This window comes from Semicossyphus pulcher, unplaced genomic scaffold (assembly GCF_022749685.1).
Source record: "Semicossyphus pulcher isolate SPU_LCO1_2020_fin unplaced genomic scaffold, fSemPul1.0.p SCAF_18, whole genome shotgun sequence".
NCBI classification, from domain to species: domain Eukaryota; kingdom Metazoa; phylum Chordata; class Actinopteri; order Labriformes; family Labridae; genus Semicossyphus; species Semicossyphus pulcher.
This window is the reverse complement of record NW_027211691.1, coordinates 14,856,002-14,872,981: the sequence shown is the minus strand read 5'-3', so window position 1 is coordinate 14,872,981 and position 16,980 is coordinate 14,856,002. Positions and strand designations below refer to the sequence as shown.

The following is a 16,980-nucleotide window of genomic DNA, read 5'->3' as shown; positions in this document are numbered from 1 at the left end:
ATGTCCGTGTTAATGTAGTTATTTTTGTGATAAATGTAAATAAAAAATATATATGTTTCATAATAAAGAAGTTCTTATTTCATGTGCTCTTGGTTCATCTTAAATGGCTAGCAAACAGCTAGCAGTGCGATCATTTAGAAGTCAGTGATTCAGCTTTTCAAATCAACCAAGTTCAAAAACTTTATTGACCTAGAACCTGATTAGAATGCCAGATGATGTATCGTACAGAAAGTTGTACATAATCTTTTTTGCAACATAGAAAACTTTACATTGCTGTATCATATACATTTTGTTTTCTACATCCATGAGCAGGAATGCATCCCATTCATACTTAAAGCACAGCTAACGTTTGTCATCTTCTCTATACATATACCTTTCCCCCAAACCAAAGAAAAAAAACATTAAATATATTATTAACTTTTGATTTTGTACACATGAGTGAAAACTAAACATAAAAACAGACTAGTGACTCAAAAGCAGCTAGAATCAGGTCGCTCTCTTCTCTTCCAGTTATCGTCTACTGTTTCTCTGATAAAAACCTAAGAACATATAAAATGGAATAATTTAACCCTTCACTTTCCGTGGTCTGGTTCAATTACAAATCATACTGTATAGGACAATCTGCAGGAGATGGTACAGTCAAATAAATTATCACAAAAGTAAAATCTCCAGTGCATTCAAAAAAGAGATCAAGTGCAGCAAATCCAGAGGAGGAAAATAAACAAAATAAATGAAATCTAGTGTTATAAGATTATGTTACATAGCGGCAGATCTGTACAACTAGTATCATCCAGGAGGCTATCGATGCTAATGTTAGCCAGAAGATCATTACTATCAATGTGTGTCACATTTCATAGTTACTGAAAATGTCCTTTTGCATGTTGTTGAAACCTTTCTTAACTTTTTAAATATACAGTAAGAAGCACAAACATGTTCCTTCTGAGCAGATCAGATATGATTACTGTCAGTTAATCAGTAGTTTTATCGCTACACCTTGTACAAGACATTACTGTTGTCACTGTCATGTACTCCGTCTGGGCTGTTTGTGTGTATAGGGGTGTGTGTGTCTGAAGACGGGGTTAAGGGTGCAGGTGTGTGGTACCTATCAGCCAATTCATAATCAGCTATTCAAGTCAAGTGTTTGTCATAAACCACGTGGAGGATCCGAGGTGGAGCTCTGCGTTCCAGGCTGTTTGTGGTGCAGCATCACTGGGCCTCCTCCGCGTCTGCCTCCTGCTCAACATGTGCCGGCTGAGGGTCTGCTTCTGGCTCAGGCAGCTGTGCGATGTGGAACACGAGGCCGATGCGAAGGAAGAACTTTCTCAAAACGGCCCGGAGCTCGGGGATCAGGTCGAACTGCATGATCTCGCATAGCAGGGGGTAGTACCTGGACGCATGGGCCTTAAACTGAAGGGGGAGGAGGAATGAGACAAAGTGAGGCAAAGTGAGACAAAGACAGAGACATCCATATGTTGGTGCTAATTCTATAGGTCTGCTCTAAAGTGTTATGACAGAGGAACTAGCTGCCTCGTCTGTTATTCTTGGATATCAGACCTTGTTGTAACTCAATCAATAGTCCTTTTCCCACTGGTCAAATAACCCGCCAACACCCGCTAACAACCGGCTTTTTTGCTTAGTGGGAAAGGCTACAATCGGCATTCCGACCTCGGCTCCGATCCGCATTGATGGGACACTCTAATCTCCGCCCCCTTCCCGGCGTGATGCTATGCTCCGTCGATAACTTCTGCGACTCTTTGTCATCTCAGCTACAAATTCCACCTGTCTCCGTCCGAGCAGCGCTCGAACATCGTTCCAAATTTGTCGGCGCCGAGTTTGATAAACAGACTGCATGAGTAATGGATACAATATGGACCTCACCACCGTAACATCTTTGCTGTTTACTAACCGTTTCTGGCGTCAGACGGTGACGCAGCAGAAAAGAGGCCGACAGGAGTATACTCCACTGGCAATGAGAGACTCGACATCTATATGCGGGTCTTCCCGGGTCTGAAAAACCTGCGTCAACGCGCTAATTTTGGTGGGAAAGAGGTAAATATGTGTACAGGGTTCTGCACAGCCAAGACGGGCACAATCAAGTGTTTCGGCTCCTTACCCTTTCATCGCTGATCCTCAGCACCTTTGTGAGGAAGAGCAGCAGCAGGTTGGTCCAGGCTTCTCTGTGGCTCTCTGAGGTCAGAGCCAAGAAGTATGCTACAGCCTCACTGCACACACTACAACACAAACAGAGAAAAAACTATTTAAATGAACAGAAAATCATGAGAGAACAGAGAAATAGAAACGCAGAGTCTTACAGTCTGTGATGTATTCCTGCAACAAAGCGTCTGCCTCTCCGCCTCGCTTCTCACATGCATAATTGCTGGGATGATGAAGATTGTTTTTGCTCAGTAACAGCTAATTAAAGCCTCTGACTGAGGCTATAACAAACACAATTAAGAGATTTTTTCCTCTCAGTTTGAGCTTCGGGACAACTGATGCAACCTCTGACCTTTCTCCTCCGACCCCGCGGCCCTTCTCTGACATCAACGCCATCTGTTTGCAATTCTTCCCCCCTCTCTCTCTCTCTCTCTCTCGCTCTCTTCCTCCTCCCTTCACACTTACAGCTCCCTTGCACTCCACTTCTCTGTGACCTAATCGTCTCCCAAATCTGCTTTGCACTAATCAACCCTGGCACAAAGCCTCTGGTAAAGTGTGCAATGTAAGAATAAATGTGTGCCTGTTTTGCTTCTGGATAACAGGATGACGTACGTCTGAAAAGAAGGGACGGAACACAAAATACAAGACACTTCCTCCTTCTCCTCTTCTTTGTAATCTTCTCGCTAATAATGACTGCAAGTAGCAGAGACAGGCAATGATTCTGCTTTATCCTGATAGCATCATTCATTTCAGGGTGAGGCTGCTGCGAGAGAAAGGGGGTGACGGCCGCTTGTGAGGCGCTGAATAAAGACGCAGCGATGACAGCAGTGCTGGCTGAACAATGAAACATCAGTGTTGCTGATTCCTTTGGATCTATAGAGCTCACAGCGTCTGTTTCAGAGAGCTGTGCACACTGTGTGTAGATAGTGACATCAAATCAACCACACCCCTCCTCTCCCCGCGCCGTCTTCTGATTTCTCCTTCGTATGAGGTCGCTGGTGACAGATCCGCCTGGAGAAGTGTGATTGCTTTATTGGCACGTTGGAGGGAGTGTTGGTGAACGCGTGACAGACGTGTTGGGCTTAACCGCGATGTGACGCTGAAATGCCCCTTAGCTCGGAGAACATTTGCATGTACTCACGCACACAGGGTGGAGCGAACTGATGGCTATCAGACATGTTAATATTTTACAGATGTATTAGCAATAACATCTGCAGGATTATGTTAAAGGGGGCTTAAAATATCTGCAACTATATCAATATTCAAATTGAACATTATTCTAATTTTCTTTAGGATAAAGTCAAAAGAGAGCAAAAAATACAGGAAATGTGGCGAGTAGATGGTGGGGGATGACATGCACCAAATGATCAGCAAATCGGGAGTCGAGCCTGCGAACAGTGCGTCAAGAACTTTTGGCCTCTGTACATAGAGCGCTTGCTCTACCAACTGATCTACACCAGAGCCCCAGGAAAAATACCTGATGTTGTAATTATAATCTAAGCAAAGTTTCCATATCCGTTTATTTCATCCATGCATCTAATTTAATGACTTTATGGAGTTCATTTAAAGGGGAGTGTTTAATGTTATGTTTAATGCTAATTTAAAGCTTAATGTTTCACTCTGTGACACCTGTGGAGTAGCTTAGCATCATTTACAGTTAAAAAAAACTTTATCTAAAAAATGTATATTGCACTGGTGCTCTGTGCAGGCCCTCATACAGCCTCTGCCTGAAACAGCCGCGTCTCTTTAAGAAATCCCGTCCCTACAAGCCCACTTTCTTCTGATTGGCCAGCTCTTCGAAGCCTGCTGAGGCTGCACTTTGTGATGTCACAAAATGCAGCGCGTAGAAAAAACTGTGTGAAACCTGGCGTTCACAGCAGCCTGCAGACTGAGCTGAGAAGCCTGGGGATTACTCCAACATACTTTTACCTACAGATTTGAAACTTCACCCACGTTTAGTCTGGACATCCAACATGGTAACATTATATATGTGTCTTAAAATGTGAAACAGTTTAATTTAACACCCCCTCTTTAAATTCACGCATTTGCAGAGAATCCTGTCTGAATGCATTAATCATGTTTATATTGCAAACCACCAACTTCAACAGCACAAATTGCAACACACAGTATGTTTAGCTGGATCAGTGCACTCTGTAAAGAGGTGATGAGCTGCAGGTGGTGTCATTAGTCGGATAAAAATAGGCAGCAGAACAAAAACCATTGCAAAGATCAGTATGTCAACCTGTTAAGGGAGTTTAGACTACTATGCCTGCTAATGTGTGTTGTGTTGACTAACAGAGGCATCCTTGTGCTATTCAATCATTGCATGACATGCAGTAAAGGGGCCTAGACTCAGCCTTTATAGATGGTGCTAACAGGGCATCTACAAATCATACTTAATATGAATGGAGAAGGCTGAGTAGGTGTAATTCTCAGATCTACTACCATCAGCTGTTGCAGTGGGACATGAATTCATCACGTTTGTTTCTTACTTGAGCAGCCGTCTCTGCACCTCCTCCCAGGCGTCCTGCCGGCTCTTGTCTGTGTACATGCGAAACAGGATGCGGAGGCCGCACGCCAGGCTGCTCGTCTCCTGCTTCAACAGGTTGGGCTTCGACTTTCCTTTGAAACCTAGAACACACACACGCATACATATACACACAGTTACAGTAACAGTAATTTTAAATGTTTCTATTATCATACAGTATCCCCCAAACTATTGTAAGAAGCAACACAGCCCGGGGTAATGTGCTAATTACAGCCACATTCAGTGTCAGAACAAAGCAGCAAAGATGCAGTTATTTCTCGCTCTACCTGCTTTCCACAGTAACGTCCTCTGCTCGTTGTTAGAGTTGAAGGCCTTTGCGAAGCAGTGCGACTCCAGCAGGCAGTCCAACAGCTTGAAGAGCTGTTCTGAGGTCAGGTAGCGGTACATGCCCTGGTCCTGGGTCTCCACTGGGACGTCTGCTACGTACCCTGCATCCCGCTTTGAGCAGACGAACACATGACAGATTGTTATCGGCTTTATCTCATTGCACAGAGTGATAAAAACAGAAATCAAGGAGAGGCAGCATCTAACACTTCAATGAAAAACTACAGACAGGTGATCCTACTTCTATATCAGAGAAACATCTGTGTTGTGTGTGTTTGTACCTGAGCAGCAGCAAAGTTCTCAGCATCCTCCTTCCGACTGGTGGCAGGAAAAAACACGATGTTATCAATAGTCTGGATGAGCTCCAGCTGCACCACACACTTTATCAGCAGGGCTGAGAATAAGCGCTGCTCCTGGACCTCTGTGGGATACACAGGAAAAACTTCCATTAGAACACACAAACACACACACACACACACACACATTATTTATCCTTCTTTGAGTAAAGTGACAGGCGTACTTGTTGGGGTCCTGCTCCTGGAGCCGTCCTCTAACATGCCCGAGGCGGAGCTGTACTGACTCTGCCGACGGCTCTCCATGGCTACCCTGTCCGCACTGCTGATGGAGTGTTGGTCGTCAGAGCGGGACTGAATGTCCACTGACTTCTGGGAAATGGAGTCCTGAGAGCAAAGAGGAAAGAGTCAGTTCATGCCCAATCACGGATCCCGTCGGATATAGTCTGACGATGATATAGCCTCAGAGGTGAACATGTCAGGCGTGTATATATACAGGACTTCACACAGTACAGGGATAAAAATTATGTGTAAGAAATCTGTGTAAAAGAGGAAAAATATTTTGTTTCCTATGAAACTAATTCTCCAGTAGATATGCAAATAGACTCAAACAAATATGAATGGAAGCAGAATAAATACTGATTCATTCTCAGTGAAAGCAGGAAATCTCTGTGTTTCCTCACCAGCTGTTTGTCTGACAGGCTCTGTGTTGTCAAGTGTTCTCCCTCCGCTCCTGCTGGTCTCCATGTTAACAGCCTGAAAAACAGTTTACTCAGTAAATCACACTCATTCTCGGACAGAATGACAAACAACTTCCAACTTCCAAGCTGGAAAATGGCCTGAGCTAGAAAATCCATCAAGCCAAACACGGCCTTAAAGAGTCTGCTGATTGATGTTTAAGTTTTAACAGATGCCAGTTTGCTTTTAATACAAAAATGTGATGACAGAAGAGATGCATCTTAAAACAAGTGCATGTAAACACTGATGAGAAGGTGGTTTGATAAACAGTGCAGCAGCTTACGCGTGTGGGATGGTGGTCTTGAAGATGTCCAGCATGCAGTTACACGTCTTGTCCCAGGTCTCCAGGGAGAACTTCTCTCCATTCAGGATGACCACATTCTCTAGACAGTTTGTGCCTGAACGGGCAAGCTGCTCATTATCTACAGGGGCACGGAGGAGGAGGAGGAGGAGGAGGAGGAGGAGGAGGAGGAGGAGGAGGAGGGAGAGAGGCAAATTAAAGTAGAGTTTAAAAAAGGAAAGATGTATTGATACATCAAGCCTGCAGAGATTTACGCCTGTTTATCTACTTTCCAACAAACAACCAGAAAAACACGCAGATGGTTTATTGATCTTCTTCTTAACCTTCCTCTTTTTATAAAGTGGAGCAGTATTGATGCAGAATAAAAGCTGTATGAGGCTATCCTTATTTCCAACCGCAGGTCATCTCGGCCAATGCCAGTAACAGTCCTAATACATGTTATTATTTTTACTTCTATAACCTGCATTATCAACATGCGTTTTGTGTGTCACTGCTTAAAGGAGCAATTCGCCCCTGGAAAAAGCCGCCGTCAGTCAAAGCTGGTGTTCTCTGTAATCGATAGAGGGAATAATATTTGAATTTGGCGCCATAGCTGTGGAGAAAGTTGAACAAACAGCTTGTGGTTTCGCCCATTCTACATTCCTACAACACCCAGCATGCATTGCGCCCCTCCCTCTGAAAGGAACGGCCCAGCGAGAGACGCTGGAGTGAAATACTACTCCGCCTGATGATGTGTTTTACATAATCTGACAGAGGTTTTCCAGGGCCCATTGGCGAAGCAGATAGCGTCCTCCAAAGACACAGAGACAAATTGTGTTTTTTTTCCTACCATAATGGCATTAGCTCCCCATAATAGCATGATAGGACTGAGGTTGAAATAGGCAAACTGGCTGGACCCCAACACTGCACAGAGAATCATTGCAAAGAAGAGAGGAAGGGTTGGCTGTATTCTCACCTTGCTGCACACACCAGTAGAGCTGAGCCAGAATATCGTCCAGCAGGACGTCGCTGAGGGACTCGAAGTATTGGGTGAAGACATCACAGATGGCGTAAAGTGCGTGGTTGCAGGTGGTGGTCATCCACTCTGCTTTCTGAGGGTTGGAATCAAGCTTGGTGAGTTTTTTCAATCAACAAAAGCCACAAATCAATACAGCAGCTCAGAGATTGTACTGTGATATTTAAGAAACTCATTCAGCACACGAACATCAGTATCGTTTGCATTAAATTCCAGATGTAAAACACTTGTTTTCTTGTACCTCGGTCTGTTGCTCCGGCAGCTTCATGTTGTCAAAGATCCTGAAGACGATTCTGAACAAGTCTTGCCACCAGTGTTTCTCGAAGGTGTGCCCGTATGTCTTCATCACCTCAAACATCACCGTCAGACCCCTGGGACATGAACACACACAGGTTTGGTCTTGCCTTACTGCATCTTCTGATGTGCAGCCAAACTACAAACATGCATTTGTTTTTATTGCAACTGCTATGTATTTAAATATCCATTTTCATGCCTTCAATTACGCCTGAGCCCTAAGCCCCACCTACCTTGTCCTGACATCCAGTTTACACCTGTTGATGATGCAGGAGAGCTCGAAGAGGATGGGGAACCACCCGCGCACCCACACTCGGTCCTCAGGCGCTACATTCATGTCATCACTGGTGTAGTCTTTGAAGGCCTGCCAGAGAAATAAGATTCATTGTTGCATCTGCCTCGGGAGGAGAATTAACCCTACTAAGGAAATACACATTTCCATGAATGATGAACGTGCCCCTGATATGCTTTATACCCACACACTGTCTTTTATTCTCTCCTGATGCACAGATTTAACTCTTTATGATGTCAAAGGCAAGAAAATGATTGTAGCAGTACCGCTTAAGCTTAGCTGGAAAATGTCAATAGACATGGGGAGGTATACTATATATTACTATATATTATGTTCTGTACAAAGCAGGCTTGGTACCGACCTGTGGCCTCTCTGATACGTATTTGGCGCAGTGTCGGATGAGGCGGATGGCTTCCATGCTGGTGTCGGGGAAGGAGGCATTACAGGCAAACTCCGACAGACACTTAACAGCATCCTGGAAGGAGTCGATGGTGGCCGCAAAGTGCTTTTCAAATACATTCGCTGGAAGACGGATAGAGGGACAAAAAGGCAGTATGATAGAGGGGTGGGGGGAGGGAGGTATGGATGGATGGAGGGGGAAAGATGAAGAGAAATGTAAGCAGTGAACTTAATAAAATGGAGTTATTTCTAATGCTTCACAGCCATAAAAATGAGTGAAAGACAGACCTAAGATATATTTTAAGAGGTGTCTGCAAAACATGATCTACCCTGGCCGCCCCACTTTCATAGGGTTAAGTTAATACATACTTCTGAAGCCGCTTTCCCACTGGTCGAATTACCAGCTAACACCCGCTAACACCCGGCTTTTCTGCTGAGTGGGAAAAGTTACAATCGGCATTTAGACCCGGGTCAAATGACTCTGCAGTAGACTCAGGTAATTATCGCCTCGGCTCCGATCGGCAATGATGGGAACACAAAACCTGTGTCGTCACGCTAATCTCCGCCCCCTTTCCAAAGCGATGCTATGCTCCGTTGGTAACTTCTGTGACTCCTTGTCATCTCAGCTACAAATTCCGCCCGTCTCCGTCCAAGCAGCGCTCGAACATCGTTCCAAATTTGTCAACGCCGAGTTTGATACACAGACTGTCAGACGATGACCGACAGGAGTATACTCCACTGGCAGTGGGAAAAGAGACAATCGGCATCTATAAGCGGGTCTTCCCAGGTCTGAAAAATCTGCGTCCACACGCTAAATTTAGGTGGGAAAGGGGTATTCGTTGTCTGTGCCTGTGAGCTGTACTTACTGACGATGTGGCCGGTGGTCTGGAAGGCCAGCTCTACAATGCTCTCGTCCTGGTCGGAAGCAGCCAGGTGAAAGACGGAGAAAATGTTCTTCCAGCCTGAGCGGATGTTCGCCGCCTGGGAGTTCACCATCTGGGCTATACAGCGGACCACCATGTCTCTGATGGTGGGAGACCTGGACGGGGGATAAGAGGAGGAGGAGGAGAGTGAATGAGAAGAAAGACAGGCACAAAACAAAGAAGAAAAAGGCAGATGAAGACCGAACAAGAAAGAGGCAAAGACTGGTGAGGTGGTGGAAGGAGGAAGAAGCGTAAGAAATTCACCTCTTCATTGGTGTCAATTATCTTTAAAAGCTTCTGATAACATCCTCAATCTCATTCTCAGGCGGACTCATTCTTCCAGCTCTGGCTGTTCTCTGCACGACAGGTTTTTACAGTAACTGTTGCCATAGTGAAGAGCTTTTCTAATTGCTCTGTAGTTATGAATGAGAGAAAAACTCTGCCTCCACTTAGCATTGCACACACAAACACAGATACACACACACACCAGCACACTGGAGGACAGCATGAGTGAGTCTAATGGACACACTGCGCTGCAGGGTTTACATGGCCGCCTGCCATCTCCTCTCTGTGGAAGCTCTCAGCCTGTTCAATCTGTGGGTGGATTTATACTTACACTGCTACTCCTCTTTCACATGAATGAAAAAGGGTGCTGCAGTAAAACAGCTTGCCTTTTGACGTGCCGCACGCAGACATTAACATGAAGCAAACTCATTTATAACCGAAAGCTGTTCAAAATCCATTCAGAAAGAGCTGGGAACGAGCAAGAGGGGGAAAAAAGGCTTTTACATTAATTCACTGAAAGGCGTAATGCAAACAGACTGAAATGGGTCAGTCAAATGTTTGGCTGCTGCTTTTCTGAGAGAGAAACAAAACAACATGCTTACTCACTGCTTTAAGAAAGACAGAGAGAATGAGACAAAGACAGCAAGGAGAGTGAATAACAGATGAGCTATAGAGGGGGAGAGTCTGCAGCCAGGGGAGAAACAGCCCAGAAAAAGTATCTTCTTAAAGCAACAGTGCACGCCTTGTGTTTGCACCACCCACAACTACACATCTACAAGGGAGGGGTAACATTTATCCACTTTATAAATATCTCTTTACCTGTTCTTTTTCATGATGTGCTCAAAAGGCCTCAGGAAGTCTTTCTGGAATCGGAAGTTGGCCAGCTCGCCCTTCTCCAGAAATTTCATGGACAGCTGCCGGAGAGAGTCCACGGCGAAGATCGCCACATCTTCGTTTGAGTTACAGCCAACCTGCACGGAGACAAAAGACATCAGCAACATCTTCCTAAAGAGGGGGTATTATGCTGTTTCACATTTTAAGACATATCTATATAAGTTTACAAAGTTTGTTTGCCTTTGTGATGTCACAAAGTGCAGCCTCAGCAGGCTTCTGAGAGCTGGCCAATCAGAAGAAAGTGGGCTTGTAGGGGCGGGGTTTCTTAAAGGAGCAAGTGGCCCCTGGAAAAAGCCAGCTTGTCAATCAAAGCTGGTGTTCTCTGTAATCGATAGAAGCAATAATATTTGAAATTGGCGCCATAGCTGTGGAGAAAGTTGTACAAACAGCTCGTGGTTCCTCCCATTCTACATTCCTACAACACCCAGAGTGCATTGCGCCCCTCCCTCTGAAAGGAACGGCTCAGCGAGAGACGCTGGAGTGAAATGCTACCGTTTTCGCAGTCTGGCGGAGGTTTTCCAGGGCCCATTGGAGAAGTGGACAGAGCGAAGTTGCATTTTTTTTCCTACCATAATGGCATTAGCTCCCCATAATAGCATGATAGGACTGAGGCTGGAAATTGGCGAACTGGCCCTTTAAAGGGACAGAGCTGACTGAGTCGTTTCAGGCAGAGGCTGTATGAGGGCTTGCACAGAGCACCAGTTTGAGATAAATTGGTAACATTTTTTAACTGTAAATTATGCTAAGCTACTCCACAGGTATTACAAAGTGAAATATGAAACTTGAAATTAGCACAATATCCCACCTTTAAATTCAACACTTGAACTCACCAGCAGGAAAAAATACGTCTTGTAATCCACTTTCACATGATGAATGAATATTATGAGGATTTCATTTTCACTCGCCTATCCTCGTTTGCACTTACTCTGTGAAAAGCCTCAGAGAGACATGTGTCCTTGAATGAACCAAACTACTAAAAAGCTTCTCTGGCAACTCTTTGTGTTTATCAGTGAGTGAAATCAGCCTTCAGTTAAACAGAAGGTGGGTGAGAAATAAACACCTTCTTTTACAGCTCACTCAGAAGCAACTGTGAAAGTTTATCCTCAAGATATCGACCAATTAAATTAAGAAGAACCCTAACAATAAGAAAATGTCTTAAAAACATCCTTCTGATTTCTCCGACCTTGTTGAAGTGGTCTCCGATAACCTCCCAGATCCTGGACCACTGCAGCCTGATGCGGCCCATGTTGTAGTAGGAGATCTCTACTATCTTCTGCAGGCTGAACATACGTGGGTGTGTGGGCGAGGCCAGCTCATCCATGGACACAGCACACAGCCAGCGCACAAAGTCCACTGATAACAGACAGAAGATGTTGGCAATAAGCAAAGTGTACGGGCAGAGTGACTCACAGTGATCAGGAATAGTTTGAAGGTGCCTGTCCTTGGAGGTATTAGAAAAACACAGCATGTTTCTAGATCAACTTGACTCACCTATTGCGTTACCGTCCAGTCTGGTGGAACCGGTGAATATCCTGCAGCAAAGAAAGCGTGATTACGTGCCGTGATGTTAGACAACACAGATTAGCATTTTTGCCACAAACAAAGAGGAAGAAGAAAAAATAGAGAAACACAGTCTATGTTTTTGTTATTATCACAGTTCAGGGTTAGTATTAGTAGAACTGTAGTACCTGTCCACAGCCACCACGACGCTCTGAGAGCTTGTCTCTCCGATGGACTCCTGAATGCTGGCGATCTGCTTTCTGTCCACTGTCCCTCCCACTACAGAGCAAAGCACAGAGGATTACAACATAGAATTATCTGCTAAAAGTGTAGCAGGACAAGGCTGCGCCATCGAACTTGTGCTCTAATTAGGTATGTGCATTTGGAATTTTGTTTTGACCGGTTAATCGACACTCTCAATGGTTCATAACCGGTTAACCGACAAGATTAAAATGTACTTTTTGGATTGGATAAAAGTCGGGGACTAGGTATGCTAATTTAGAATTTTTTTCCTGACCAATAAACAAGCCCCGTTAAAGGTCATTAATCGTTAACCTCTAAGAATTAAATATCATTTTTAGAAAGAACAGCCAACGAGCTCTCCATCATGTGCGCTCAATCTGATGTGCCAGACAGTTTCTCTACTGGTTTTGATGAAGAAAGAGCAACATGCTAACATGCTGTGCAGTTAGTCTGGTGCGCAGTCTGTTGACTGTGAGACCCGCTCAGACGGTACCGACGTCCAAGGAGCAGAAGTTTAAGAAGTTTAGTTTTTTCAGGGTTTTTTTTACTGTTAAACTGCTCATTTTATTTTGCACTCCTCACAGGCTCAGCTCAACTAACGACAACGAAACATGTGTTTTCCAAAAAGAAAGACAACATTTTATTTAACCGTTTAACTGGTAGTATTAAGCGGTTAAAATTCTTAACGGTCGGTTAACAGTTAACCGGCTAAAGTGCACATCCCTAGCTCTAATATGTATTTATCATATGGTGCTGACCTAGGCCAAGATACTCGTCGTTGCTCTGCTCCTTCGTGCTTGTGATGAAGCCCTCTTTGCCCCGCACCGTCCCTGAGATGTAGCGAGCCTTCACCCCCGTACCGATCAGCTGAGCCAGCTCCAGCTGACTGATGCACTTCATGATCTGAGAGAAGATGAAGAGACAAAACAGGGCAACATTTAGAGTAACAAACGCATTATGGATGTTCATGTAAAATACTCCTCCAATTCCCAGCGAAAATAAGCTACTGACAGCATAATGCTTAAATGAAAAATCCAGTGATTTGGGGTTCAGCATCTATTTTAGGTTGCTGCAGTTTTGAAGCTGTAGTTCTTGTTTAGAGAGAGATAAATCCTGTATTGGTTTTAACACAGTGTTGTTGTTTTTAGACTTCTTTTTAAAGTAACAACCCACAGGAGACTGCGTTTGTTTGTTTCATGTTGTTCCCTGCAACGATTACAAGAAAAAAAACATAATATTCCTTCAGAAATTGAGGCTTTTTGTGGCTCCCTGCTTTGAACAGGAATTGAAGATATTACGAAAAAAATAAGAAGAGGTGAGACAGTAGAGAGTTTTGTGAGGAAATACAGAGATTGACAGTTTAATTGAAATGAGAACTACAAACCTCGTGCCAGGAGTTGCCCAAGTAGTTGCCGTCAGTGTGGGCCACAGTGATGAGGGTCTTGATGGTGTCGATGTTCTTCTGCTTCATTTCTGAGATGCCAGAGCTGGCAGTCAGCAGGGTGAACCTCGCCAGAGCCTGCACATATGCATCCCTCTCCAACTGTTGCAAAAACAAAACAGTGCACTGTGTCACGATACTGAATGGCAGGAGATCCAGAAAGACACTAATCCCCCAGTTCAGACTGCAGTACCTGTATGGAGAAGATGCATGCTATCCTGATGGCACAGCGGATTCCTTCCAGACACAGCGAGGCCACCTCAGTGTCGTCACAGTCCTGCAGGCCGACGCTGAAAGCAGCCAGGAAGGGCGTCCATGCCAGCTGAGGAAACAACAAAGGGATGAGATGTACAATTTGTGTGTGAAACTGTTTATGTGTGTGTGTTTGTGTCTGCTTGTGTTACCTTGAACATGGGCCTGACGTGCTCCAGATGTGTGGCGCTGGTGAAGGGAGCCTGGACGTGGCTGACGGCCTCCATCAGAGCTTTGGCCGTCTTGGCCATCTGCTCCATCTCCACGTTGTAGAGCAGACGTCTCTGCTTCTCACTGGCCACACCTGAACGATAACAAACACACAATCAAACACACACAAAGAGTTTTTACAGCGACCAAACAAACTATTGCTAGCCATCTCAGAGATATTATTCCACAAGGGGGGTCCCTCAAGGTTGCGTTCTGGGCCCACTATTATTTACTGTTTACAAAAATTGCCTTAGACAGAATATTCTAAAGTTTGATTTTCATTTCTATGCTGATGACTGTCAAACTGCCGACATCCAATAGCAGCGAGACTCACTCTGCTTGTTGGATTTCATGGTGAGCTCCTTCGTCTCCTTCATGGCGATCTTTTTCCCTGCAATCTCGTCATAGATGGCTGAGAGATATTCCTCAGGTAGGTCTTTGCTGTCGTTGATGCCGCGGTTCATCTTGATGTATTGCTCTTTTGTCATCTTATTTTTCACCTTTCGCAGACAGTAAGAAGGATAAGGGTCAAAAGCTGCCTGTGATTTATGTTGCACTGATATCTAAAGGGATTCACTGCTGCGATAACACGTTCCCAAAAGGCTGCCGCCTCGCTGAGGCGCAGTGCTCACCTGTGGACTGTGAAGGTCTGTTGTCAACATGATGATTGAGTAAGCAAGGACGTATGCGGTGTCAGCACTTGCAAAGAGGGTTTGTCTGGAAAATTGGAGAGAAGAGTAGGGTAAGGAAAGAGAGAATGCAACAGAATGCATATAAATGAAACAGCATATTGTAGGATCCTCCGGCAAGAGGTGTAAACCCACCCCTGATTGCATTCAAGATATCTCGCTGCAAATTTCTCCATGAGCCGGTCGATCTTCTGGGCCTCTCCGGGGAGCCGAAAGCCCTCCAGGAACATCCGAAGTGCAGAGACAAAGTCTTTGCCCTGGAAGTCCATTTGATCCACGTAGGCGTACATCACCTCCTTATTGAAGCGGTCATTATCCCCCAGGAATTCTCCCACTTGGGTCTAAGGGAGCAGAGGTGAGACTTATTCTAAAATACTTCCATCCATGTAACATTAAAACTAGAGTAAGACAGTCCAAGGCCACACTGTTTCTCATAGAGGGGAAAAAGTATTTTTCACCAGTTTCCACTAGCTCTTAAAACACGTTTCTGGTTGTGGATTAGATAAATACATGTTACACTTTCATGGTTTTGACTCTGTTTAAATGCCACTGCATCTGAGGGCCCTCGTTTCTAACAAGATGTTATGAAAGCTCTTTATCGCTGATTACCGCTCCGTGCAGACACCCTCGAGGCTGTCCAATCAAGGCAGAGTGTGCTGCTCATTAGAGTTAACATTTACCCTCCTTATAGGACTCTGGTCTAGAGAGGCAGGGGTGGCTGTTTAATGCCGGTTGACAGGAATTAGATTATTTTGTGGCTTCTGTGTGGTTTGGTTAGCTGAGACACAGGGCACAAAGAGCAGAGCCTATTTGTGGGGAATTTGCTAGTCGCTTATTTTCTTGAGGAAAACTAAACAAACAAAAAAGTTGCTGGAGTTGAATGAGCTGTCTATTGTCCATTAAGACCTTTACACACAGTAACAACATGCTTTAGATTGTGCAGTCCACACAGAGACAATCCAATACACACAGGATGATTTATTACCGAATCAAGCCTCTCTTCCTGGTGCAAGAACTGAGCAAGATCTTCTGGGGTTGTACCCAGCATGCCTTGCTCTTGAAGGTACTGGATTCCTCTCTTTGGTTTCTTGTTGAACCTGTGTAGAGTACGAGACACAAACACACTGTAGCCGCTGCGGTATCACTGTATCAACAGATTAAATTAACATTTTGAGTGCGCGTGTTGAACCCACAGGTCAATGCCTTGCTCGATGATCTCTTTCTGCTGCTTGAGGACCTCGAACTGCTCCGGGTTGTCAGTCCCAGACATCTGCGTGCTGTAGCTGCCGATGCCAGACGAGGCCGTGGAGTCCAGCGAGTTAATGCTCCCATAGCGGTTTATGGTCTCCGGGGCCTTGGTCTCTGTGCTCTCCTGTTCTGAAGGTTTCTCTTGACCTGACAAGCAAAAAAATACGAGATGAGACAACCCTGAAGGGATGAAAGATGAGTGGAAATAACAAGTATTTCTATTTGTACTGTTAGAAGCAAACCGCCTGCAACCATCACAAAGGTGAGAGTTTTTAATTGAAAGTGTGTCGCTGGCACAAACTCAGCCTGGAGACTTAAAAAGGGAGCCAGCTTAAATCTTGTACTGCAGGAGAGACTTGAGTAATTGAAAGGGGAAACTGCAGCACAGAGAACAAAATGACCCTGAGGGCTTCTTAATGATTGTTGTTAGCACGGAGGGGATGCACACCGGCGTTACTCACATGCAACACAAAGACCACAGCCTAACAAACTCCAGAAAACACTTATTCACACAGAGCAAGTGCGAGGCGAGGTATGAGGGGAGGAAATTAGAAAATGTGGGTTATCTAAAAAGCTCCAGGCGGTCAAAGAGGAAGCAGCCAGAACTTAAAGGCCAAGAAAAGGTGGTTTATAAAGCCTGCCGAGGGGAGCTCAGGGATCTGCTGCCTGCAGCTGCTGGAGCAGCTCCACCCTGTAACCCTGAGCTTCAGGCCCGGGCGTCTGATTACCCATCGGAAAGTCGTTAAAACATTCAGGACTGTGTCACGGTAACATGAGCTGAGCTTTATTTTGTTGGGCTTACAGAGGAGAGAGAATAAAGGGGAGGAGGGGAAAAGAGAGTGTAAGCTGGTAAAAATACGAATAAGAGGAATCATATTTATGCACACCTGTACCATTAGTTTAACTGAATCCACACCTAGTTTGGGTTACAATCCTA

At 44.9% G+C, this 16,980-nt stretch overlaps 1 protein-coding gene across 2 annotated transcripts in view; it reads right to left on the bottom strand.

The window, feature by feature from the left end:
• Positions 1–166: 166 nt before the first annotated feature.
• Positions 167–16,980, bottom strand: part of arfgef1 (ADP-ribosylation factor guanine nucleotide-exchange factor 1 (brefeldin A-inhibited)) — a 53,487-nt gene continuing 36,673 nt past the window's right edge. For both annotated transcript variants that reach the window (XM_069666993.1, XM_069666992.1), the window contains 26 exons: positions 15,989–16,190; positions 15,781–15,892; positions 14,931–15,136; positions 14,739–14,823; positions 14,441–14,606; positions 14,049–14,200; positions 13,838–13,966; positions 13,588–13,746; positions 12,962–13,106; positions 12,149–12,239; positions 11,952–11,992; positions 11,644–11,813; positions 10,386–10,537; positions 9,225–9,397; positions 8,321–8,481; positions 7,901–8,031; positions 7,615–7,744; positions 7,314–7,449; positions 6,341–6,479; positions 6,003–6,075; positions 5,547–5,706; positions 5,308–5,447; positions 4,969–5,140; positions 4,647–4,785; positions 2,114–2,231; positions 167–1,407 (listed from right to left, as the gene is read on the bottom strand). In XM_069666993.1, coding sequence (XP_069523094.1) covers positions 1,207–1,407; positions 2,114–2,231; positions 4,647–4,785; positions 4,969–5,140; positions 5,308–5,447; positions 5,547–5,706; positions 6,003–6,075; positions 6,341–6,479; positions 7,314–7,449; positions 7,615–7,744; positions 7,901–8,031; positions 8,321–8,481; positions 9,225–9,397; positions 10,386–10,537; positions 11,644–11,813; positions 11,952–11,992; positions 12,149–12,239; positions 12,962–13,106; positions 13,588–13,746; positions 13,838–13,966; positions 14,049–14,200; positions 14,441–14,606; positions 14,739–14,823; positions 14,931–15,136; positions 15,781–15,892; positions 15,989–16,190 — 3,683 coding nt within the window. In that variant the 3' untranslated portion in view covers positions 167–1,206. The remainder of the gene's footprint in view (positions 1,408–2,113; positions 2,232–4,646; positions 4,786–4,968; positions 5,141–5,307; positions 5,448–5,546; positions 5,707–6,002; positions 6,076–6,340; positions 6,480–7,313; positions 7,450–7,614; positions 7,745–7,900; positions 8,032–8,320; positions 8,482–9,224; positions 9,398–10,385; positions 10,538–11,643; positions 11,814–11,951; positions 11,993–12,148; positions 12,240–12,961; positions 13,107–13,587; positions 13,747–13,837; positions 13,967–14,048; positions 14,201–14,440; positions 14,607–14,738; positions 14,824–14,930; positions 15,137–15,780; positions 15,893–15,988; positions 16,191–16,980) is intronic.